Source organism: Meriones unguiculatus, chromosome 2, assembly GCF_030254825.1.
Source record: "Meriones unguiculatus strain TT.TT164.6M chromosome 2, Bangor_MerUng_6.1, whole genome shotgun sequence".
NCBI classification, from domain to species: Eukaryota; Metazoa; Chordata; class Mammalia; order Rodentia; family Muridae; genus Meriones; species Meriones unguiculatus.
In genome coordinates this window covers 25,285,939-25,312,989 of record NC_083350.1, presented here as the reverse complement: position 1 = coordinate 25,312,989, position 27,051 = coordinate 25,285,939, and the positions used below count along the sequence as shown (strand labels likewise).

The 27,051-nt window shown below is 39.1% G+C and overlaps 1 protein-coding gene and 1 non-coding gene across 5 annotated transcripts in view; one reads left to right on the top strand and one right to left on the bottom strand.

Annotated features, from left to right (window-relative positions):
* The window catches only part of Wdr7 (WD repeat domain 7), a 315,838-nt gene that overhangs the window by 228,788 nt on the left and 59,999 nt on the right, over positions 1-27,051 (top strand). For all 4 annotated transcript variants that reach the window (XM_060377177.1, XM_060377176.1, XM_060377178.1 and 1 more), the window contains 4 exons: positions 2,140-2,326; positions 19,900-20,017; positions 22,061-22,210; positions 22,814-22,896. In XM_060377177.1, coding sequence (XP_060233160.1) covers positions 2,140-2,326; positions 19,900-20,017; positions 22,061-22,210; positions 22,814-22,896 — 538 coding nt within the window. The remainder of the gene's footprint in view (positions 1-2,139; positions 2,327-19,899; positions 20,018-22,060; positions 22,211-22,813; positions 22,897-27,051) is intronic.
* On the bottom strand, positions 8,443-8,546 carry LOC132652549 (U6 spliceosomal RNA). Its single transcript, XR_009590158.1, has one exon. It is a non-coding gene; the product is annotated as a U6 spliceosomal RNA (small nuclear RNA).

The window sequence follows — 27,051 nt, the reverse complement described above, 5'->3', positions numbered from 1 at the left end:
TCTCCCCTCCCCCACACCCACCCACCATTTGCTGTGTGGAGGTGTGGGGTGGGTGGAGGTATGCCATGCCGCAGGACACTGGCAGTGCCAGAAGACAGCTTGCAGCAGCCACTTCTTTTCCTCGCCAAGGGATCCACCCAGGCTGCCAGGCTTCACAGCAGGGGCCACCGTCCCTTCTGCTTTCAAGTCACAGGAGTATGGTGCCCTCCCCTCCCAAAGACACCTTTTTCCTACTTTCACGGCTCTTTTCCCAGTTTTATGAGCTACACCCACACCCCAGAAAAGCACATAAAAATTAAAATCTAAGGTCCACATGTGAGAGAAAATGGGTTATTTGTTTTTCTAAATTTGAGTTACTTCACGTAACATGCCTTCCAGTGCCATCTGTTTTCTCGCAAATGGCGTCATTTCAGTTTTTCTTTATAACCAAATAAAATTCCATTGTATGCATGTACCACATTTTGTTTACTCATTTCTTCCTCCAGATTCTTAATAGGTTCCGTAGCTAAGAAGTCAAGAACTACCAGTACACTGAACTTGTCTGTAGACTGTGACTTAGAGAGCCTTTCCATTTCACCTCTATTTCAAGCCATTCTGCTTCATAGCTGACTCTTTCAGATTAAATACATTCTTTTTTGTGTCAGATATATTAAAGTTTACACACCATGTTCTTTTTAGAAAACAGATGGACTGGGCCAGTGAGATGGCTCAGCAGGTAAAGGCACTTACTACCAAGCCAGGTCACTTGGTTGCTAGTACTCACGTAGTAGAAGGCGAGAACCCTCTCCCAAAAGTTGTATCTGACTGCTCATACACACACAGACAGATAGATAGATAGATAGATAGATAGACAGACAGACAGACAGACAGACAGACAGACAGATAGATAGATAGATAGATAGATAGATAGATAGATAGATAAATAAGTAAGTAAGTAAGCAAGGGAAGGAAGGCAATTTAAACACAAAGCAGAAACTGATTAACTGGTTGAGCATGTGCTTCATAAGCCCTGCCCGCCATGTTTGGTAGTTGGCTGGGCAATGCATTATGTAACATAAGCACAATCAGCACTTATACCTTTCATTGGAGAAAACTGCCATTGTAGCTACTTCAGAGACAAGAACATTGACGCCCAGTGAGTAACTGTAGTCCCCATCTCTAACAATTAGGAAAGCATAGTTAATCCTCTGTGTGCTTCTCTTTCTCAGCATGCTGTATGTTCTGTGATATAGGAACTGCTTCCTAACTTCCCCTCCAAAGAACAAACAAAAGCAGCTCTTTAAAATTAGTTCTCTTAGTCTCAGGTGGTAGCATATGCCTTTATTCCAGCCCCTAGGAAGCAGAGACAGGCCGATCTCTGTGCCTTTGAGGCCAGCCTGGTCTATGTAGTTAAGTTCCAAGACAGAAAGACAAAGCCAGATAAAGAGACTCTATCTCAAAAAACAAACAAACAAACCCAAATAAATAAATGAATAGAATTTCCATAACTTTAGTGATTTTCTTGTTTAATGTCAAATTGTGTTTTGAAATGAATGGTCCTAATGGCCACCAAGCATGAGTGAACTGTCACTAGGCCGTCCTTCAGCAGAGAAGGAGGCATGCACCTTCAAAGCTAGATTGCTTGTTTTTTTAGAAATTGATTTATGCTGTTTTTACATTTGTAAAATGAATGAAGAACATGATTATAATTGTACCATAATGTGGAAAGAAATGTCTCAAACTTCAAATCTTAATGGTATCTTCTGTAGCCCCTCTACTGACATTACCTGTAAAGCCTGATGGAACAGTTTGCCTATGACCTGTGTTAGACACAGTAGAAAAGTTTAAAATGTTAAAATCCTACATTGCATTACTTGAACCATCATTAATTTGTGATGCTGAGTTGAAAGGAACATTGTATGGGAGCTAGGCCACTCATGTTTCAATGTAGACGTGTGTATTTATACATAACTATTATGTAATTAAGCACTTAAAAATATACTAAATATTGTAGCCTAACTTTTCTCTTGAAAATATGGGGCTAAATAAAGTATACGTTCAAAATCTTTTATGATTTTATTTTTCAAATGCTTTGGGGGAAAAAGTTGAAGTATACCTATATTTTCAAATTACTTAATATTCTGATTTTTATTTTTTTAGGCAAGGCACTGACATATCTTCTGCTGCAGCCACCAAGTCCCAAGCTTCCTCCTCATAGCACCATCAGGAGAACCGCCATTGACCTGATTGGGCGAGGTTTTACCGTGTGGGAGCCTTACATGGATGTGTCCGCTGTGTTGATGGGGCTTCTGGAGCTGTGTGCAGACGCTGAGAAGCAACTGGCCAAGTATGTGTGGATTGCAGAGGGTTAGGGTGTTGCTCTGGGAGGTACTGGCTATCCCTGGGAAACTCTGCTTGTTTAATCAGCAGCAATCTACAGGGCATGATAGCCATGCTTTAGTCTCGACTCATCACACCAAAGCAGGAGGACTGCTGCAAGTTCAAAGCCAAACCGGGCTGTACAGTGATACCCTGTCTCAGAAATCAAAAACAATATAAAACTCAATAGAAAATTGAGATGTAGCCTTGAGATAGTGAATGTTCAGTGACATAATTTTCAAATTGTTTATTATACCTCAAGACATTACTGATAAATAACTGTATAAATGTGCTGCTTATTAGGAAAATGATATACATATTGGTACTAGCTCAAAATGTTTTACTTACAGAAGATGGAACTAGATAATTTGGAGAATTGTTCCTCTACATTCCTATCAATTTTTAAATTAACTTTATTGGAGTTTCTTTTGCCCAGTTAGTGACAAGTTATGTGACGATTATAGTTGGGATGTGAGGAGGGCTCAGCAGGAGAGCTCAGATTGCCACCAAGCGTGACAATCTAAGTTCAATCCATGAGCCACACAGAGTGAAAGAAAAGCATCAACACCTGCAAGTTGTCCTCTGACCTCCATTGATGCACTTTGGTACACACACACACACACACACACACACACACACACAAAGCAAATGAAATGCATTACATTTTTAATAGACTGTAGTCAACACTATTAAAATAATGAAAGAGGAAAACATATAGAATGAGTTACTAACCTGAAAAGAGTGGGAACACGTGTGTTGGTGAACTGGCTATGAGTTATGGTGGGAAACATGGACATTGGTGTTGTCTTAGAACTCCAGGCTCCTAATTCCAGGAAAACGTGCCTCTTCTGGGTATATTAAACAAGTGGCATACAACTGGTGGTTATTGCCACAAGTAAACTGACAGCGTACAGCCACCACAACCACCTGCTTCCCAATAGTGCTAACCCCAAGTAGACAGCCTTGTGCATTATGCTGTTTCTCTCCATCCCCTGTCTATATGCCTTAGGAAACACTGGTCTGCTCCTTTCCTAAATTTGCCTGTCCTAGACAGTGCACAGAAATGAAACCTTGCATTCTGTGATCTTTTATGTTAATTTCATTTACTTTACCCTCATACAGAGTCCATCCATATTGCATCATACTTCAGTGTTTTATTTTGTATTTTTAGCTGAATTCCATTCTCCCCCCACCCCATGATTAGCTGATGTCGATCCTGATGGACACATAGCTATTTTTCACCTTTTGGCCTTGTAAACAGAGCTGCTGTGAACGTTCATGTGTAAGTGTTTATGTGTGAACTCGTTTTATGTCCAAGGTGGAATTACTAGGATATCTGATAATTAGTTCCATGTTTAAATTTTATAGGAGCTGCCAAACAGTTTTTCCTAGTGCCTGCATTTCATTCCCATCAGCTCTGTACATACAAGATTTCTATTCTTCTGTTGACTTTTAACAGTATCTCTTCTGAGTGAATATAAAGTGGTAGAAATTCCTTGACTTTTTGTGAAAATTTGAATGAATGACATGCCAGTGTTATCATTTTTTTTTTATGGTGGAAATTTATTTATTTTTTTTTTTTCAATGCAGTTTATTCAGGAACATTGAACAATCCTCGGACCCCGGGGAAAGCCAGCCCACAGCTTAAATAGCCTCTGGTAGCCAACCCAGGCGTGCCACGGGGGCAATGCAGATAGGTCCACATACATGGAAGCAAGCCAGATCCTCGGCCTTAGCCAAATGTGGAGTTTTTCGTGACAGAGAGCACTCACCATCGGGAAGGTGGAAGGCGGAAACCAGCTCCATCTTTAAGGCATAGCATTCCGCAGCTCTCTACAGTTCCCCCTTTTTGTTTTAGACGCATCAGGCAAGAGTAGAGGTCTGATCTCTGATATTAGAAATAAATTGGGACTTTGTACAGATGTTCATTTAGGTGTCATCCACCCAAAGAGCATCAGACTCGTCCAATACCTTTTTCTCAGAGGCGGGACCTGGGGCATCAACCCGCATGCAATCAGACATGCTCTTCTCTGGGTCCAAAGCGGCTGACCCTGAGTGCGGTGCTTAGCCTCGCATCCTGAGCGTATCATTTTAGCTTTTTATGGTATCCAACCATGCTTGGGGAGAATGTCCTGCTTCAGTGGCTGTAAAGGCCTGAATGATCATGGCTGCATCACACTGTTGTGAGACTCTAATCTTGCATATATACCACAGGCAAACCAAGGAGACCAACACCAGAAGGCCTGCTACAGTGTTATCATTTTTAAAAAAACTAAAGTGATCTGCTATTTTCTCCATGACTACTTTTTCTTATGCCACAGTACCCTCCAGTTACAGCATGTTGGTGACCTGATGTCTTTCTGCTTACAAAATAGAAACCAGAGAGGCAGCTGAAGCTAGAATACAGTGCTGAGACTTTGTCCACAGATTTGCTCTGTGTTTGCTCAGTGCCCCAGGTTAACTGAAAGGAGGAGGATATTCAGTGCAAACCTAGACAGCTGTTCCCTCTCTTACCCCTTCTCACACCCCCAGGTTTGCTAATCTCACCTCCAGGTCTCCCTAGCTACGTGATTGGAAGTAAAGTGTCTTTAAAAGGTTGATGCCAAATGAGTTTATGTTCACAAGAACTTAGAGTTAGCACATCATATGTGTTTTAATTTGTTTCTCAGTTACTGTGATAACACACTGTCCAAAACCAACTTAGAGCAGAAAGGGGTCGTTTCCCTTACATTTGCCAGGTCACAATCCATCACTGAGTAAAGCCAACGTAGGACCTTGAAGCCAAAATCATGGAGGAATGCTGATTGCTCAGGCTCTGCTTTGGCTCATGCTCAGTTAGTGTTTTTGTATAGCCCTTGACTACCTACCTAGGGATGGCATTGTCCACAGTGGACTGGATCCTTCTACACTAGTTAGCAACCAAGACTATGTCCCACAGATATGCCCACAGGCAGATCTAATAGAGGCACTTCTTCAGTTGCAATAGCTTCTTGCCAAATGACTAAGTGTCAAGCTGAAGGTAAAATCTAACCAGGACATTAAGAGACTGATGATGTAAATGGAGATGCCGTTGTGATGGTCCCAGTGTTCAACAGATTACAAGCTGATAAATGAGCAGCTCTATAGACTAGTGGTGCGAATGGTTTCTGATAATGGATGCAACAGATAGTTCTCAGGTGACTATTGGAATTAGGAGGGAATTTAGTCCATAAGTTTGCACCAATAGTACAAGGTAGCTGGTCTTTGTGCAGATCTCCAGAATGTATTTTCTACCTTTAGCCTCCTGTTGGCTCACTGTTATATACCCACAGGAGACCATAGCATGGGCTGCTGGTACTGAAGCTATCTTGGTGTATTTTGAGAAGCTTGTAATATTTTAATTATCCAAAAACATACTTTGTTTTCAAATGTGACCAAAGCCCATTTCACAAGTTTATGTATTCTGTTTTGTTACCTAGAAAGAATGGTAGGTCTCATTTTAGTTTTAGCATTTACAATTTTTTTTTTTAAATAAGTTTATATCAGCAAAATAAACATGTATCTATGATTTACCTACAGACAGTATATCAAGATACATAAATCTTATAGTTCTCAGTAGGTGATTTAAATCTTGCTATTACATCCTTTCTGTCACAAAGATTAGTATGACTTTCTCTACACAGCTCTGAATAAATGAATGTATCAGCATGTAGCCTTGAGGAGTCCAATGTGCTTTTCATCATGATAAATTGCATAATAAGCAAGAAAATGTTTGCTTATTAATCTCTAACAAGATTTAGATTGAAAATGGTCCTGTTACATTCATGGCATATTGGTACAGGCTACGGAGTACTGAGATGGGGAAGTAGAGCAGTACTATATCCAGGGTCTTAAAGGCAGCTCTTACCCAACCCCACCCCTCATGGCCTGCTGTGGCTGATTCACTGTATAGGCAGTAATAGGGCTCAACCGCCTGTGTCTGTCCATGATGCTAAGCCTGCTGTGTGAAAATGCTGGACATTAGACAAGTGCTTAAACTTCCACATGTACAGAAAGAGCAACCATAGCATATATTTCCTTTTTAATTCTAGCATAAGTTTAGGAGGACAAGCTTGGGAGCCAGACTGACTCATGCCTCATTCTGAAGAATCAGCACTACAGAGGAGTTCTCCCTCCCTCACTTTCAAGTACTGGGATTCCCTGTCAGAATTGACTTCTGGAATTTTTCCACTACACTGTAGGACCCAGTGTTCCCAGAATTCTTGACACCTTACTGTAAAATTCTGACTCACCACTTCTGTCTGCTCACAGTATCAGCACTTGTTTTTCAGTGTTTATGGATGTTTTGCTGGGGGTGTGCTTTACTAATTATGCAGGCTTTTATTACCTAACACTGGCCCTTTTATATATTAGTTATTTGAATTTCCAAGTAGAATCAAACAAAGATCCTGTCTCCTGATGTTCAGGACATTGAAGAGGTAGGAGTGGTAAAGGGGTGGACAGGCCCATTGGGGTGAGTAGCAGGGTGAGCAGAAGGTGTGGGTGGAATTTCACATCACAATAGTCTGTGGAGAACAAGGACACAACAGAACGGCTGCTGGCCAGGCACTAGCATGCTTTACACAGATCCTTAGTGAAAGCCATCTTCGCTCTGAACTCGCAGCAGGATGCAAGCTGGGATTCATCTATCATGACACAACTGCTTCCTTTCCAGTTGTCTTTGGAAGGCAGAATGAAGATTAGCCACAAGACTGGTTTAAACTTTTACTGTAGAAACAGGTTGTAACAGGAAGCTCCTTGCTTGTAGTTATCTCCTACTGTGTAAAATGAGGTATGATGGATCTGCAGGTTCAAAGTCCAGTCTTCATAATAATACAGGGAACATTGGTATCCACCTCTTAGAGCCCTTAGTGCAATTCATAAATAATTTAAGAATGAACTCAAATGGAAGCTCAAGGACAATTTTATTAGAGTTTAAAAGCAAACCCTCATGACAGGCAAGCTGTAAATCTCAGCAGCTTCCTGGAGGAGAGTTGGGGGGGTGTCATGCTGTTTAAGCTGTTATGAAGGTTGGACACAAGACAGACTAGCAGCCATGTGGCTGAAAGGGAGCTTTAGGGAAATAGTAAGCAAGCATAAAATGTTTGGGAGGCCCAAAGTGTTAAGGAATGCCTGCTTAGAAAAGATACTGAAGGAAGAAAAGAGACTGCACTATTCTGAGTAATTCAATATAGTGGGCAGATGTGCAAAGCTTCATGGCTGCAAACCAGCAAACCACTGTTCTAGGGGCGTGCATTCTGGGAGGGAAAATTATAGTGTTTCCCTAAAGGACTTATTCTGCCTAGCTCTTTACCATGGCTTAATGTGAGCCGTCTTCTTGAGGTGGTCACTTAACTAAGTGGTTGACCTGGCCAGACTGCTGCTAGGTTGCAGGCCAGAGATTCTGTTGTCTTACAAGAATGAGGTTTTCCTTAATGGACCTTCATTGCTTACTCTAACACTCTCACCTCTGAAAAGATAACCCTAAAATCTCAGATCAGAGTCCCTCTAAGCTTCTGGCATCTCTAGCTATGATGAGACAATCAAGAAGCTCAAGAACATTTTTGGGTTTTAGTGCTGAAAAATCTGGTTACATTTCTTGAAAGTCTTTTTTATTCCAACTGCCTACCTAGTTTGTATTTCCTGTTGGGCCTTTGTTTGCTTACTCTACCAATATGCAGTGCTCCTTAGGGGGTTATGTGCTGTGTTTATTGCAAACACATTCATTTGGGTATAGAGAAGCCCTAAGCAGTAAACATGATTTCCCCCGTTTTCCAAGTACAAACACAGAGTACAGCATATGAATCTATCAGAGACACTATCTCTTGTTATCAAGATGGTAAAAGTTACTGGGTTTAATTCAGATCTAGCTGACTCCAAAAGCTAAAAGTGTAACACTGTTCAAAATCTTAACACCTACAAAATTAAAGACTTCTTAAATAAGGATTACAAAAATGGTCAGGGCAGAATTTTAAATGTACTTTTGGATTTTGTATTTAATTTTCATTAAGGATTTTATACCTTATAGAAATATAAAATTTTAATTTAAATATCTCTAATATTTTTTGAAATATAGAACATCTCACCAATTTGTTTGCCAACCTTAAACAGGGGCCATGCTAATCTCTGTATGCTTCCAGTTTTAGTATATGTGCTGCCAAAGTGAGTGCTCATTAAATTATTTAAGTAGTGTATTGGTAGACAGTGGTGTATACCAGTAAACTTTGAATAAAAACATATTTTAGATATGATAGTCTCCATAAGTTGCATCTGGCCCTGTGTGGTACTGAGTAAACCTAGGGAGGTTACTTGTCTGGGGGACTGGCCACTCCTCAGGACTCTCAGCTCATATTTCACAGCTCCTATACTTAAGGCTTATGCTCTTGGTCTGGAAAGTGAGCCACAGGTAGCATCTTTTATGAGGATTTCTTAAACGAATGAGACTTTATTCAACGTCGACTGTGTAATAACACATTAAGGCTGTACTTTCCTGAAATAATTGACCTCCCTAGTTAATTGTAATAAAAATAGAAACACATAGTTTTTTGTTTTGTTTTGTTTTGTTTTAAGAAATCCTTTGTTAAGATCTCTCGGGGTTTGTATACACTGATAAAGTGTTAGAAACGACAGGCAAATTCTACTTTATAGACAAGAAGGAAACTCCTGTGCTCTTGGATGGCTAGACTTCTGCCTGGCTTTGTGTGACCTGTGATTTGGATTCTATTTGCCTAGGTCACGGTGTAGGGCCTTTATTGTGAAAGAACAGTGGAGCGCAGCCCAGCTGCTGAGGGGGCCATGCTCATCATGTGCTGCCACAGCTGAGGACATGAGGGGATTACAGAAAGCCTATTGCTTTTAGGGCATCGTCAGAGCTTACCAAACAGAGAGGGGGGAGGGAGAACAGAGTTACTGGAAGGCAAGAATTGTTTATATACAGAGAAGCACCATACATTGGAAAGGTTCCTTTTGAACCATATAGAGTTGGAAGAATTGAGTATTTTAACTCAAACTCAACCATTTCTATTAAGTTTGAGGGATAGCGAGAAGCACATTAAAACACAAACATGCTTTGGAATTCTATATTGGACAATTGTTCCTGTTCCAAAAAATTCATTTATAACATGAGGTTTATAACATGAGGAAGCCCTTTATATAGACGGGGTTAGCATAATTTTCTTTGTTTAATGTAAATATATGCAGCTAACAGGAAATATTTATAAAAGATACATGTTTGGAAGAGTTGGAAAAGTTTCCATCTTTGAGCTTTGAAATGATTACTACCTCAACTTATAAAATGAAGCTCTACATACTGGTGAGATGGTTCATGAGTACTTGCTGACCAGTGATGCAAGCTTGGTAACATGAGTTTCATCCCCAGGACCTAAGTAAAAGTAGAAGGGTAGAACAACTCCACAGAGTTGTCCTCTGACCTCCACGACATATAATAGCATTCATGCATAGACACACAATAGAAGAAGAAGAGGAAGAAGAGAAAGAAGAAATAAGAATATTTTTAAAAGTGAAGTTTCAAATTGACATATTCTTTGCATAGTCTTTACTATGTTTCATATTCTTCACTAAGTTGGAAACAAATATTAACACACTTATGTTCTTAAGAAAGCATAGGATAAACATGGAATATACTCGCTTATATAGACCTAAAAGATAGGATAAACATAATGAAATCTATACACCTAAAGAAGATAATCAAGACAGCGGACACGGGGTATGATGATCTATCCTCATTTAGAAAGACAAATGGGCTATGCATTGAACGTATGACAGGAGTCTACCGCAGAAAGCATCTGAAAGACTCTACCTAGCAGTGCTCCAAAATAGATACTAAGACTCACAACCAAACCTTTGGCAGAGTGCAGGAAATCATATGAAAGAAGGGGAGTTTGATGTGGAAAGGATAGGAGCTCCACAAGGACCAAACGTATCTGGGCACAGGGTCTTTTCTGAGATGGACACTCAACCAAAGTCCATGAGAGGATAAACCTAGAACCTCTGCTCGGATGTGACCCATGATAGCTCAGTAATCAATTGGTTTCCCATAGTAAGGGGAACAAGGACTATTTCTAACAGGAACTCAATGACTGGCTCTTTGACCTCCCCACCTCCCAAGGGAGGAACAGTACTGTTAGGCCACAGAGGAGGACCTTGCAGCCAGTCCTGAAAATACCTGACAAAAGGGAGTCATATGAAAGGGGAGGAGGTCCTCCCCTATTAATGGACTTGGAAAGGGGCAGGGAGGAGATGAGGGAGGGAGGGTGGGATTGGGGAGGGAATGAGGGATACAGCTGGGATACAGAATTAACAAAATGTAACTAATGAGGAAAATAAAATTATGGAAAAAAAAAAAGAAAGCATAGGATAGAAGTCTTTGATTTTATGTAATTAACTAACTATATACTTAAAACAATGTTAGCTTTCTTCATTTTTGATGTAGACTGTTTTCAAAGCCTTGTTACAGATGACTAATATTTGCAGGCTATTTTCAGAAAGCATAATGTCTTCTCCTGGAATGTATCCTTACAGTATTCCTTAATTTATCAGAGGCTGGCGTTTCACAATTTTAGATGGTAACATTTTACTAAAATGTTCTTCATGCAAATTTTTAGATGATTTTCCTAAAATGGAACAAGCGTTGGAATTAGATTAATGAACAATCATGAAAATAGTGAGCTCGGCCTAAGGGTACTATGTTTATATTCATGTTATTTATCTATGACACCATTCAACCCTCGTATTTTTGATTGGATAGGTGTAGGTGTGTGGAGGGGAATGCTGAGTAAAATACTCTGTGATATCCAGTTTCTTTAGAATAAAGACTAAACCAAAGGCCTATCTCATGGGTCTATAAAACAAATGGTTTACACAGCAGCCCATGAGCGCGATCAAGAGGACAGAGTAAGGCTGGGTTTACACATAGGTTCCTGAAACAGACAAGTAGCACCCTCCCATCAAGCCTTTCATCCATGCGAAATCTCACATTAAAATGTGCGGCACAAATAAAGGAGAACATGAACATGGCTTGGCAGGTATCTGTGGAGTAAGATGATGAGTCAGGTGGACATATGCCAAGGAGTGGTGTAGCTGGGTCATTTTGTAGATCTATTCTTAGCTTTCTGAGAATTCTCTACACTGATTTCCAGACTGGCTGCACCACTTTGCAATTGCAGCATCAGAGATTAAGCTTAAGTTTCCTTTACCCACATTTTTACCAGCACTTGCTGTCAGTTGATTTTTTTTTTTTTTTATCTTAGACGCCTGACTAGGGTAATATATAATCTCAAAGTGGTTTTAATTTTCATTTCCCTAATTATTAAGGATGTTGAACATTTATATAGATATTTCCTAGCCATTTTCATTTCTTCTTTTAAGAATTCTTTGTTCAAGTCCATAGCTCATTTTTAAATTGGTATTTATTTTGTTGATTTTGTTTTTTGAGTTCTTTGTATAGTCTGGAGAATTATCCTAGCTCTGAATCTTTAGAGTTGGTATACAATCTAAAGTAACCACAGAATCCATAAAAGTAGGAAGGGCCTACTTTTAGAAACAGAAAAAGGAGCTCTAGAGAGAGGGTAAATAGTAACAGGGCTATGCACCTAGGCCTTAAGGCTTTACATGTAGCTCAACAACTCCATCTTCAGAGAGTTTTGTATTTGCTCTCTTCTGCAACAGGGCCTTGCTGCTAGTTTTTAGAGAGCAACTGCCTAGGTTCTTTGGGTATTTCCCATGGGACCCCTTTGTCATTAGACTGCCATGCAATCCTGGGACTGGAAGCTTCATTTAATGATGAGAGATGTCCAGTCGGGGCTCTATCTTCCCTTTTATTTGGCAATTTCATTTAGGTCACCTTCACATATGTATATATTTTACAAAGCTTCTGTTTGTTAGTTTTTCATTCTGCCCCTCAAATGGTCTTCTCACCAGTCCCTACTCTATACCTAACTTCTACAGACTACAGCTTCATATCATTGACTTAACAGTAACTATCTATGTATAAGAGAAAACATAACAGATTTGTCTTTCTGGGTCTGTGTTACCTCACTCAGTATAATTTTCTCTAGTTCTATCCTTTCACCTGTAAATTTCATGATCTCATTTTTTTAACAGCTGAGTACTACTCCATTGTATAAACATACCACAATTTTCTGTATGCATTTTTCTCTTTTGAGGGACATCTAGGTTGTTTGCAGTTTCTGGCTTTATGAATAGAGGAGCAGTGAACATGGTTGAACAAGTGTCTCTGATAGGGTGAAGAGTCTGTGGATATACGCCCAAGAGTGATGTAGCTGGATCTTGAGGCAGATGAATCCCTATCCTACTGAGGAACTGCCACACTGATTTTCATTGTGGTTGTACAAGTTTGCACTCCCATCAGCAACAGAGGAGTATTTCCCTTACTCCACATCCTGGCCACCATGAGCTGTCACTTGTTTTATTGATCTTAGCCATTCTGACAGGTTGTAAGATGGAATTTCAAAGTAGTTTTGATTTCCATTTCCCTAATAGCTAAGGAAGGATGTTGAACATTTCTTTAAGTTTTTCCTAGCCATTTGAGTTTCCTCTTTTGAGAAATCTCTGTTTAAATTTGTTCTCTGTTTTTAACTTGGGGTTTTGTTTTTGTTTTTGATATCTGATGTGTTTTAATTGATGGAAATTGCATTAAACCTGTAGATTGCCTTTGGTAGCATGACCATTTTTACTATGTTAATCTTACCAATTCATGGGAGACCTTTCCATCTTCTGATATCTTCTTCAATTTTTATTGTTGTTGTTGTTTAAGATTTTTTAAGTTTTTATCACACAGGTCTGGTTAGAGTTACTCAAGACATTTTGTATTATTTCAGTGTGTTGTGAAAGGCACTTTTTCCCTGATATCGTTCTCAGTCTATTTGTCATTTATATATAGGAGAGATACTGTCTTTTCTGAGTTAATTTGTATCTATCCTACTTTGTTGAAAGTATTTATCAACTGTGGGAGTTCCCTGATAAATTTTTAGGGTCACTTATCTGTACAGTAATATTATCTACAAATAAAGATGCTTTGACTTCTTTCCCTCCAATTTGTATCTCCTTCAGTTGTCGTATTGCGCTAGCCAAAACTTCAAAAATTATATTGTATAGGTATGCAGAGAGTGGATATTCTTGTCTTATTTCTGATTTCAGTGAAAGGGCTTGCTGTAAACTGCCTTTATTATGTTAAGGTATGTCCCTGTATCCCTAATCCTTCAGGGACTTTTGTTTGTTTGGATTGGTTTTTAGTTTGTTTTTTCCAGACAGGATTCTCTATATAACCTGGCCGTCCTGCACCTTGCTTTGTATACCAGGTTGGTCTCAAACAGAGATACCCCTGCTTCTGCAGACTGAGTTTTGAGATTAAAGGTGTGCCAGTCGTTTCAGGCACTTTTTATCATTTAGGGGTGCTGGATTTCCTCAAAGGTCTGTTCTGCAGCCAATTCAATGATCACGTGGTTTTTGTCTTAGTTTGTTTATACTGTGGATTACATTTATCGATTTAAACATGTTAAACCCATATTTGTATCTCTGAAATGAAGCCTACTTTATCATGGTGAATGATCTTTTGGTGTGTTCTTGGATTTGGTTTGCAAGTACTTTGTTGAGAATTTTACATCTTTGTTCATAAAGGAATTGCTCTGTCATTTTCTTTATTGGGTCTTTTTATGGTTTAGGTGTCAGGATAACTGTGGCCTAATAAAATGAACTGGGCAGTGTTCCTTCTGTTTCTATTTTGTGGAATAACTTGAGGATTATTAGCATTAACTCTTCTTTGAACGTCTGGTAGAATTCTATGTCAAAACCATATGGCTTTGGAGTTTTTTGTTTGTTTGCCTGTGTGGGAGATTTTTAAATTACTGCTTTTATAAGTCTATTTCAATTACTTATCTGATCTTAATTTAACTTTTGTTAAGTGTTATGTATCAAGAAAATTACCTGTTTCTTTTAGATTTTCCAATTCAGTAAAATACAGGTTTTTAAAGTATGCCCTTATTATTGTCTGAATTTCATTGATGTCTGTTGTTATGGTCCCCTTTTATTTCTAATTTTGTTAATTTGGATAGTCTCTCTGCTTTTTAGTTAATGTGGATAAGGCTTTGTCAATCTTATTTTCTCAAAGAACCAACTTTTTGTTTCATTGATTCTTTGTATTTTTTTGTTTTGCTTGTTTCTATTTTATTGACTTCAGCCCTCAGTTTGATTATTTCTTGCCATCTATTCCTTTTGGGTGGCATTTCTTCTTTTTGTTTGGAAGCTTTTAGGTGTTCTATTAAGTTACTAGTACGAGAGCTCTCTCTCTCTCTCTCTCTCTCGCTTTCTCATTTCCTTTTTTTATGTTGGCCCTTACTGCTGTAAACTGGCCTCTTAGAACCACCTTCATTGTGTCCCATAGGTTTGGGGAAGTATTTAGCTATTTTCATTCAGTTCTAGGTCTGTTTTGACCCAGTTTTCATTCAGTAGTGAATGTTCAGTTTCCATGAGTTTGTAAGCTTACTGTTTTTGCTGTTGTCATTGATATCCAGGTTTAATCTAGAGTAGTCAGATAGGATGCAGGGTGCTATTTCAATTTTATTGTATCTGTTGAGACTTGCTTTGTGACCAAGTGCGTGGTCAATTTTGGAGGAAGATTCATGAGGTAATGAGAAGATTGTAGATTCTTTTGTGCTTGGCTGAAATACTCTGCAAACACCTCTTCGGTGTATTGGTAACATCAGTTAGCCCCAGCATATCTCTGTTTAGTTTTTGTCTGTATCTTTTCAGGTGCAGACGGTGGGGTACTGAGGTCTCTGAGACTAATGCTTTAAAGTAGTGAGGTAGAAGAGGGTTCAGGTCTGAGACTCTCGTTCTTGTCTCAGTTGAGTACTTGGACAGTAGCAGAGCACCATATGGTGAGGAGCGAGGCCTGGTGAGTGTGTGCCAGTGGAGGGAGAGGAGAGAAGAACAATGTGAGAGACAACGTGGAAACAACAATGTTAGAAAAATCACGGAATATAGAAAAGGGATAAACCTGAGGAACCAACTTTGAAGTTAGCACAGCCTCAGGAGCATTAGTGATGAAAAGATAGAGCTGAAAGTTAGTGATGGAGGTTATAGAGGATCTGGGAGTTTAGGAGCCTTCAAGCTCACACCAAGGAATCAAAGCCTTTTATCCCCTGCAGAAATTATGTGGGACCACAGGAGGTTTTTAGGATAGGTATTCATGAAATAGAGTTGATGGTTTGGGAAGACTTCTCTGGTGGTAGTACACTGCATAGACTAGAGGACACATCTTGTTCTCTATACCATGGAAAACTTATGGCATTGACACTGAGCCCTCTCACTTTTACAAGGTGGGTGATCCCAAGACAATGGCAGAGCCCTGGCTTGCAAGCAGTGGTTCTGAGCATACTCTGTAGTCCTGCTCTCTTGCTTCAAGATACCACTGCAGGGAATCACACAGATGTGCACATCAATTCCTCCTCAAATGTTTTCTGTCCACCAAACCCATCAGGCAGCATGAAAATAAATGTTTGATTCACTTTCTTCTCCATTGCCTAGGGCTTCTCTTCAGACCATGGCCTCCACCAAACCTTAACACTTTTCTTACCATAGTAAGTTTGGTAATTCTTCCAAATCTGCATGGTCTTTAACTGACATGAAAAAGGGTAATATATGGCTAGATCTTTAATTTGAAGTTAGTGACTTACTTGTGTTCCTTTCTCTTTATAACTGTGCAAGATAGCTTTCATCACAAAAAAAAATCACATATGGCTCTGTCTCATTAACTTCTTCCTCTCTTTTTAATTTCTTACTTTAATTTCTTCCTCTCTTTTTCCTTCCCATGAATAATTTCTCCCCCATCCAAAGAACTGAGACAGGTAGAAGTGAGAATTTTCTGCTGTGCTGGACGCCAGCCAGCCCCAGCAACCCTTCTTGAAGTTTGAGTTTTAGGTATTTATTTCTACTCTGAGTTCTGGGATCCAAATTCTGGTCCTCATGATTGTGGAGCAAGCATTCTTAGCTGCTGAGTTAGCCCTCCAGCCCCACGGCTTCTTATTTAGCTGAATTTGATCTTTTGAAGAGCTTTATGGATCCTAGTTCTGTGACTTATTATGATTAATCTCCTTTCAAATATTATGGTCAACCCAATTGATAAGTGTATTATATTCTTCATTTAAAGCACTATGGACCCTGAATAAGACAACTGAAGGCAAAGTATCACAACACGTCCCTACAAACTTCTCTGAGGGAAGCAGTCTAGCCATTCATCCAAAGTCATTTGGTCATTTTACCAATTCATTAATCTAGTTCACCACAGTGCCACCATGACTCGATACTTTTTACTTACTACAAAGGTCAGTGATTCTGAAAGACAGAAATCTCCCTTATCTACAGGGACACATTCCAAGACTCTCAGTGGATTCATAAAACCATGGAAATCCTAAATCTTTTTAAAAAATTTTTATTAATTATACTCTATTCACTTTGTATCCCCCCAAAAGCCCCTCCCCCTAAATCTTTTATATGCAGTGTTTTCCTTTATATATGGAGCTGTGATATAGCTTACTATTTAAATTATGCACTTTAAGATATTAAAATAACAATAAAATTGAATAATCATAACATAGTATAATAAAAGTTATGTGAGTATAGGTCCCCCTATGTCAAATGTCAAAATTGTTCTATGTTTCCCTGTTGTTTTTCTTTGAGTAGGTTTGTGGTATTTACATGAGGAGGCAAATAAGGTGAACTGTTTAAGCACTGTGCAGGGTTAAGTATTTCCAGAGGACTACCTGAATACAAGCACTGCTAACCCCTTCACGGTGTACTAGCAAAAGGTGGCTACAAAGACAGCATATGCTCAGTGTGTACAAGGACAAAGACCTGACTCACTTAGCAGGCAATATGCAGCAGAAGATTTCATCACACTAGCTTTCATGCAATTTAAAAATTTATTAATTATTGCTGAAATTTTCCGTTTAATTTCTTTTTAGGAAACCCAAAAAAAACAAATCTGAAGAGACAATGATGGACCACTACTACGGCTCCTCATTTAATTTTCCTTGACCTGAATTTTCAGCCTTGTAGAAATGTTGGGGGCTTATCCAAGCAGACTGGAGCAGAGCCCCAGCAAGCCCAGGCCCTAGGCTCTCTGTCTAGCTATTTCCGTATGGAGCGTACCTGATGTGGGATGGACTCCCCAGGAAACTGATGTACCTTTCCCCACTGGCCGTTTTCAGAAAAGTTGTGATTTTACAAGAGTTGATTTAGGTTTGTTCAGGATTAGCCAATTAATATACCCCCCCAAACACATTTTCAATATTATCATCACCTATTCATACAATTTGTAGAAAATAAAACACAAGGTATCTAAAATGATTAACTCGCTTTTGAGCTTTTAAAGAAATCAACTTAAAATATGGATCTGTGATATAAATTTACCAGTAATCATTAAACAATCCACTCTCAATCCCAACATTTCCTTGCTGAATTTGAAATGGTCAAGTTTAACACAGGACTGAGACTGGCCAGCTTCCTATCCTGCATAACACTTTTTCTAGCCGCTGCTGGGACCCAGGAGCACCGCGGCATGTAGCCTACACCTTGTGTATGCATTTGTTCTCAAAACTCACTTTATTTTTCTGTAAATAACAAAGAAAGCCTCTGTGTACTCTTCTAGTCTGCGTCCTACTTTGTAGGAACCCTCTGATTGGGATAAAAGCATGGAGCATTATTTATTGTCAAACTTTTTTGTTGTTGTTTTTGTTTGTTTGTTTTTTGAGATAGCATTTCCCTGTGTAGCTTTTGCTGTGCTGGACCCGCTTTGTAGACCAGACTGGCCTTGAACTCACAGCTATACAACTGCCTCTGCCTCCCTGAGTGCTGGGATTAAAGGCGTGCACCACCACTTCCAGCTTTTTTGTCAAACTTTTAAGCAATGGTTCTCAACCTTCCTAATGCTGCCACCCTTTAATACAGTTCCTAATGTTGTGGTGATGTCCAACCATAAAATTATTTTGTTGCTACTTCATAACTATAATTTTGCTACTGTTACAAATCTTGATGTAAATATCTGATATACAGGATAGCTGATATGCAACCCTTTGAAAGGGTTGTTCAACTCCCAAAGTGGTCACAGTCCACATGTTAAGAACCACTACTTTTAAGTAACACAATAGTCACCAGGTAGTAAAGCAAAAATTTCTGTCATCAGTTTACCTCCTTTGATGTAACTCATCATGACTTTCAATGAAATATTAAGATAACTATTCTTAGGTTATAGAAAAACCTATAAACTTTTGAGATTTTTTTTTCTTCTTTATTCATTTAATCACTTTACATTTGATCCCAGCCCCCTCCCTCCTCTTTTTCTAGCCCCACTCTCATGTCCCCTCCTCACATTCCCCACCTCCTTCTCAGAGAAAGGGAGGCCCCCAGGGGGTACCAACCCACCCTGGCATTGAGAATGATTTTTAAATATAATACAGCTTATGCATTCAGATCATAGATTTGTTCAGAATACACTCTAATGGATCTTCACATGTTCCTTTAAGTTAAAATTATTTAGATAGAAAAATTATAACTGAATGTAATAAAATACTCTTTGTATCATTAATCTATGGCTCCGTGACTGCATTTTAGTCAAAAATTTTCAGCTTTTCACACTGTGTTTGTGTGTGCTTGTGTGTATGTGTGTGTCTGCATTGCATGTCTGTGTATATATGTGTTTGTGACTGAGCATAGTGATTAATAAGACTGGTGCTTTCATATGTCAGAAACGGGAATGCATTGTCAACACTGTAATATCAGGGTCCCATGTTCTCACAGTCTAGAATGATTCACTTCATTATGTACATCACTTTATGAAGACTGTTTGCTGTCTCTTCTTTCTCTTAAGACAATTAATACCAGCTGTTTCGTTTTTGCTTCAATGTTAAATGATGTCAGTGGTGTGGGGACTTACTAGTGGATGCTTCTGAAAGTGCAGAGCATGGGGAGAGAGACCAGCAGTGCTGAGGAAATTTCAAACTAAAAATACTAGCCAACTAGAAGTCATTCTCAGCTCTTTTTATAGCTTTACAAAAGGAATGTGTTCTGCTTCCTTTCAGGAAAGACCCTCAATTGTAGTTTCTTAACATGGCCTTATGAATAAATTATTTTTAACCTAACCTAGGAAAAACTTTAAATCATCCAGTACAATATTCATCCCTACCTCTTTTTTGAGCTTTGGGATATGTATTCAGTAGTAGTTCTTGATAATTTGTTAACAAGCCATTTTTAACCTTTTGGACAGATGCACATACTGTTTTCAGTCTTCATGGTTAATAATTCGATTTTGTATTTGATCCCAGAACACCCTGACTCTTAATCACTGCTCATTGTTGCAAGTCTATTATATTCTAACTGTTTGAGTGCTCCCATTGACCTTGAACTGACATTATAAGCTGTGTCTAATCTTTTCAGTCTATATTCTAATGCTGCTTTTCTTCTTCCTTTTTTCTGATCCCTGTTTAGCATCACAATGGGGCTACCTCTGAGTCCAGCAGCTGACTCTGCCCGCTCTGCAAGGCATGCCCTTTCTCTCATCGCCACTGCCCGACCACCCGCCTTCATCACCACCATAGCCAAGGAGGTGAGCCGCCTTCTTCATCGTCCCTCTCAGAGGAATTCCTCCATTCTGTAACTCAGGGCTCAGACTCACAAATGCACCAAGTTAACAATTTAGTGCTCAAATGAATGTATCATGTCTGCATGCACTCTGAATTCCACAGCTGTGTATACAGGACTTGTGTTCGTGTTCCTTTCTGTCTCAGAATGAACACACTTGCGATATTCGACAATACCTTTCAACATGAAAAGTGCTAGGTCTGTGTGAAACTAAAAGGTATTAAAGGTATTCACATTTTTTGGTATAAGCAAATACTTATAATCAAAACTAAACTCATTTAGATGTAGCAATTGCTCTCCAACTATATGTAAAGAATGTAAGCCATAAAATGACTGATTGTTTTCCTGTTCTATGTCACAGACAAAGACTTGAAAGTCCATTGATTCCCACATTCCTGGTGTTATACTTAATTACCCATCCAGCTGACAAACTAGTAAAGAACAAGGAGCCAATTCTGTGTTCTTTCCTACATATCCTAGTAGAGAGAGAAAAAAAGGAAAGGATAAGTTCCTCAAGGTTTTAAAGGTTTGTTCCATTTTGGCATCAGTACTACACAGCTCAGTGTTCATAGGCTCTGGGCTTCTGTTGCTATGGTGAACTTTTACAGTAGTCGATTCCCTCTGAGTCTGCTCTGATAATGTAAACCTGGTGGGTCTACGCCTGCCCCAGAGCCATTCCTACAGGCATGCTGCGAAAGCAGCTAGAAGGGATGATGATAGTCCCTTTTTGGTTGATTATGAAGCAGTGGGGTTATGAAATCATATCTAAAGTAAAGCTGTGCACTACAGGTATGGGGATAGTAAGCTTCCACTGTGTTTAAATTACACACACACTTCATGTACACTTGTAACAAATGTGTGTGTGTTGTTTAAATAAATAGTTTTATTTAACTTGGAAATTTCTAACCAGTTTGCCCCATGCATGGAATGTGCACAGGTGGTGACATTGATCGCCTTGAGGAAACTTTGCATTAGTTTGATAGGTCTTTATATTAATTATATTTCTGAGTGTTATTTCATAGTACTTACATAGTATTTTTGAATGAAATGTCAGGATACTCATACTGAAACATTTGGTTGGAAAGGTCATTTAAAATAGTTTAATTAGTAGTCCTTTCCAAAACAACTTTGCTAGTACAACTTTTAATCTTGGATCATTCAAAACTGCACTAAGGTATTTCTCACTTTCACTGTTGTTCACTACCCTGTCTCTCGACCCACTGCTCCATGGCTCACCAGGGACTTGTCCAAGGCTGTAAATATTTTGTCTCATTTGTTCTGTAGATTTTATAGTTTCTATGAGAAATCTGTTATTTGTTATGCTCATTCCTTTTTGAGGCTTGTTAACTTAAACTTCCCAACTTGCTTATAACATTCCTAGAACAGTTAATACCATGTAAGTATCGTCCATCATTATTAGCAGACATAGTAGGTCATGTTGATGCTCTGTGGGCATTTCCTAAATGTGCCTTAGAGCAAATTACCAAACTGTTCTTCAGTTTGTTTCTTTTTAAATGTCATGATAGTATACAGTCATATCCTACTAAACACACTCACATCTAAAATATCATAGTAATGCTGTTACGGTCTCACATAATACTCAGAAACTAGTTGGGCAAGGTGTTGTATGTCTATAATCTCAGTGTATGGCAAATATAATGGAGGCAGGAGAAACAGTTCAAACTCATCTTTAGCTGCATACAGTTTAAGGCCAGCCTGAGCTACATGAGATTCTTTCTCAAAATGATGATGGTGATGATGATGATGATGATGATGATACACCAGGAAGTTGTAGAATTTTATTAGACCATACTTACTTAGCTCTTATTGTATGTAATGCTTTTGTGATTAAAAAACAATTTCTGACCTACCCTGAATGATTTGTTTTTACAGTTCTGGTTGGTTGTATATTTCATTTTTCTATAATAAGTGAAAGTAAACCAGTGACTAGAAGTGTAAATATTTATGGAGCAGCAACAGTGTCTACAATGTGACAATTCTTTTGTAGGTACACAGACACACAGCCCTTGCAGCAAATACCCAGTCACAACAGAGTATACACACAACAACCCTAGCCAGGGCTAAAGGGGAGATCCTGAGAGTCATTGAAATTCTCATTGAAAAGATGCCTACAGATGTTGTGGATCTTCTTGTGGAGGTGAGACTATCCTGCTTCCAGTATTCCTGTTGATGCATTAACTACCTGAGCTTAAAAATAATGGAAGAGGAGGAGGGGAACAGAGGGAGGAAAGCAGAGGGAATGTGTCACATAGCTAACATTAATTAACTTACATGCCTTAATCGTTTCCCCAAAACTAAAACTGATTGCTATAGCCATTGACCACTCACATGGAATTTACATGTATTAGACTATTTTAAAGGCTTTGTTGTCACCAACATTGCTATAGCCATTGACCACTCACATGGAATTTATATGTATTGGACTATTTTAAAGGCTTTGTTGTCACCAACATTCGTTGTAAATGAAACCACTTACACCGTGCACTTGAGTGGCAGCCCTACTCTGCACGTGAGCATAGTCAGCTTTAAAGGATGTGAGTCTATCTGTTGGTACAGACAAGACCAAGGATAACCTGTGGTGTCCATAGGCTTACAATTGTTTTTTTTTTTCTTTTTAAAGTAAATACTAAATCAAACTGTATGGATTTACATAGACACAATGAGGTCTAATGGAATCATTTAAATTTTAGGAGATCAAGCATTTGAAATTAACTTTCCATCTATGTCTTTCTTCTCAAAGGTCATGGACATCATCATGTACTGCCTTGAAGGATCCTTAGTTAAAAAGAAGGGTCTTCAGGAATGTTTTCCAGCTATCTGCAGGTAAAGAAGCCTTCAACATGCAAAATAATTGATTTCCAGTAACAAATAATTTAAAAAATTAGTGAGGCTAAATGAGAAAACCAGGTATTAATCATTATTTGCTTACTTTCTAGAATAACTCTGACAGCTTGTGATAAGAACACAAAAATAATAGAACTAGTTATTTAATCAGGTCACAAGGACATTTTGCTTGTCTTAAAAGTATATTGTATATGTCTGTTCTCACAGTCTACTCAACTTGTTGTTTGTGTTACAAAACACTTAGAACACTTCTGACTTAGGAAAAGTGTACTTGCCAGCAACAGAAATCAGCAGGTCTCCTTTTCACTCACTAGTAAATTTTATTATGAGAATAATATGAGTATTTACATTATGTCCTATTAGTGTATGTAGTTCCCCTGTGAGGTAATCAGTAAAAAGTAGGAAAACTAAAACTTTGCAAATTGTACTAAGAATATTAAGTATAAGTTAGGAGTCCTGTTTTATATAACATATAAATTTATATAACACATGGAATGAAGATTACTTTTGCATTAAAGTACAGTACATTGTGGGGGTTTTTTACTGTATTTTTGGGTAAATGTGCTTGTCCCATGAGCCTGACAATCTAAGTTTGATTCCTGAGACTCACATGGTAGAATGAGAGAACTAATCCCTGCACACCATGCTGTGACTGCACACATCAGTCACCACCACCGTCATCACCACCACCACCACCACCACCACCACCATCACCACCACCACCACCACCACCACCACCACCACCATCACCACCACCACCATCACCACCACCATCACCACCACCACCACCACCACCATCACCACCACCACCACCACCACCACCACCACCATCACCACCACCACCACCATCACCACCACCACCATCACCACCACCACCACCACAATCACCACCATCACCACCACCACCATCACCACCACCACCACCATCACCACCATCACCACCACCACCATCACCACCACCACCACCACCATCACCACCACCACCACCACCACCATCACTACCACCGCCGTCATCACCACACCACAGTCATCACCACCACCACCATCACCATCATCACCACCATCACCATCATCACCGCCATCACCACCACCACCATCACCACCACCACCACCACCATCACCACCACCACCATCATCACCATCACCATCATCACCATCACCACCACCACCACCACCACCATCTCCTCATCATTGTGATTCACAAAATAGCTTTTTAACTGATTCTAAAATATTTGTAGTTTGGAGCACTTCATTTTATTTTATTGTGTTTCTGTAGTCTATAGAAATAGTACTCAAATCTGTCATAGTAGTTTTTCTCAGAGCACTCAATTCCTCAAAGTTAGATATAATTATTTTGTTTGTAAGGCAAGTTCAGTGATAGCCTCCTTTTCCTTGCATATGTCTGCAGGTACAGTGCAGTATAAACTACAGTTGGCAGTAAGATTCCTGAGAAGAGTGGCATGACAATATGCCACTTCATCTTGTCATTTCCTAACATTTCTGCAACTGGCTTGTTGAATGACTTGTACTCTCTTTATCTTCTACATATTTTTCTGTATGCTGTGGAACTTACATACTAGTCTCTCATTTAGCAATTTGATTTTGCCACCTAGATGTTAAAATGTGAGCACAGATAAAGTCATGCTGTAACACACATGTACAGATGCTGTAGCACATGTATGCAGATGCATTTTTTCTTGTTATATAAATGATGCAAATTAGAATATAGTCTTTTTTTAACATTGGATATTCTATGGGAACTGATTATGACTACATATAGCTGTCATTTCCCAGCTGATTCCTTTCTAAAAGAAAAAAACACCCACATGAAAATGGAGGTCACTTGTCATTTGCTAAGTGGAGATGCTAAGAAAGTGGTTGTATTAGGACTTAATTTATTGAGTGCTAACAATGTTGGTAAAGCACTAGCCACTGCTATGTAAATTAGCTTCCCGGAGCTCATGTGCATAAGCTACTCACTCAAGGGTCTGTTTTCCAGCTTTGCCCAGAGCCTCCTTCACAAGCAGCTCCTTAGGTGGCTGTGCTCCACTGATGCCCATGACTTGACAAAGTTGGCCTGGAAAGGGGGAGCTGTGCTGGATGCGTACCAGATTTGTCTTTACTGAGCACTACATATACAGTTTCCCCTCTGACCTGGCAGCGAGCAATTGTGCTTTGTTTATTGATTTAGTAGTATTTTATTGAACAGCAACTGGGTATCAAGTACTGGCTGTTCTCTGGGAAGGAATGGTAGATTAGGTAACCCTGCACTCCAGGATCACAGTGGGCAATGGGGAGAAGATTACATAGGTTCTGTGCTAGACTGCCTACCAGGAACTGGGCACAGCAATAAATATAATGCTCAATTCAGTATGTGGAATCTGAGAAATTGTATAAGGAGAATGTAGAAAATAATAGTTATCCATTTAAAATGCCTTTACAAAATGGCTGCTGGGTAGAGAAAGATTTGTCCTGTGAGAGAAGTGGAGTGATGGCTGTCAGAGCAGTGGTGGGCCATAGGAACATTTCATAGAGCTGAGCAGGCGGGCTTTGCGAGCTGGAAAGATGTGTGTCATTGTGAAAGGCAGCGAGAACCACGCTGCTGTGTGTACAGACAAGTGTGCAGCAAGTTCGGCCGTGCTGTGCAGTGGCTGGCTAAGCTGGGGGCTTCACACAGAAGTGTAGAGCTGAGCAGGGGCTTTGAGCTCCCCACAGAAGAGTTTAACCTTTGTTGAATGAGCAAAGGAGAGTTAGAAAAGCTTAAGCAAATTATTAAAGTGATAACCAGAGATACGATGCAAAATTTCATTGTAAAATAAGTACTTATATTTTTAGTAAAATAAAAAAAATATTTTAGACAGAAGAGTTGAAAGTTTATGTTTTCAGAAATGATTTAGCTTTTCTTAACTGTGTTATTATGTAGACAGACTGATTGATTTTCCTTTTCTAGTAAAAAGCTGAATCAGCTCATTTCACCTTAAATGGGCACTTAAATTCTAGTAAGAAATTGCACAGTCTGCTGCAGAGCACGGCATGAGCTCATTTTCAGGGGACGCCTCCAGATTGTGGTTTGTTCGGTGACAACAGCGATGACCATAGAACAGCTTCTACCGTAGCTTCCAGTAAAAGTCTTAAGTTAGTAACTATTTTAAACTAGAATTTGATACTAAAACCCTCACTAGTAGGAATCTCTCTCATTATTTTATCCCTATTCCTTACACCTAAAGTGTGTGTATCAAAATCTTGCAGTACTAAAAACCTCCATGTTAAAATAAACCAAAACAGGGCTTGGGTGTGCTCCATTGTGCAGCAACTAGCATGTGTGACTCCCTGAGTTTGATTGTATCAAATAAATTTATGCTCGTATAACTCTAGATCTTTTATCTATATTCCATTGTACAACAAGAATAGTTAATTTTAAAGTTAACTATTATAAAGAATGAAAATTTAAGCTGCATCTAGTGGACCATACCTATAATCCCAACACTTGAGAGGTAAAGGCATGAAAATGAGGAATTCTAGCCTATCCTTGGCTAGTTAATAAGTTCTAAGCCAGCCTGGGCTACATGAGACCATCTCTCAAAAAAATTAAAACAGCAAATAAGAACCAAATTTTATTTTATTTGAAAAACTAAAATAATAAAAGATTATACTTGTAGCCAGGTGTGGTGGCACATCTTTTTAATCCCAGCACTTGGGAGGTAGAGGCAAGTGGAGCTCTGAGTTCAAGGCCAGCCTGGTCTACAGAGGAAGTTCCAGGACAGCTAGAGCTACACAGAGGAATCCTGTCTCTGAAAATATAAAATATAAAATTAAATTATTATACTTGGAAAGCATAAGTCTTTTAAAATCTATAAATTTGGACTATTTGAGCATTCATCTCTCCTATTTATTAGAATAACATTAGTGACTAATTATTGCCATAACTAGTAACCTTGTTAGTGATATCACTACCACATTGAGCAGTGCAGATGATGATGATGATGATGATGGTGATAGTGACGATGACCGTAGCCAGGTTAATACGTGTTTGCCATGGAAAGAGTAGCACTCTCTGAATAGGAATACAGTGCATTGCCCTCTGCTGAGTACTTTAGTAGTATGAACTCTTTTCTATTTCCCACAACTACAATA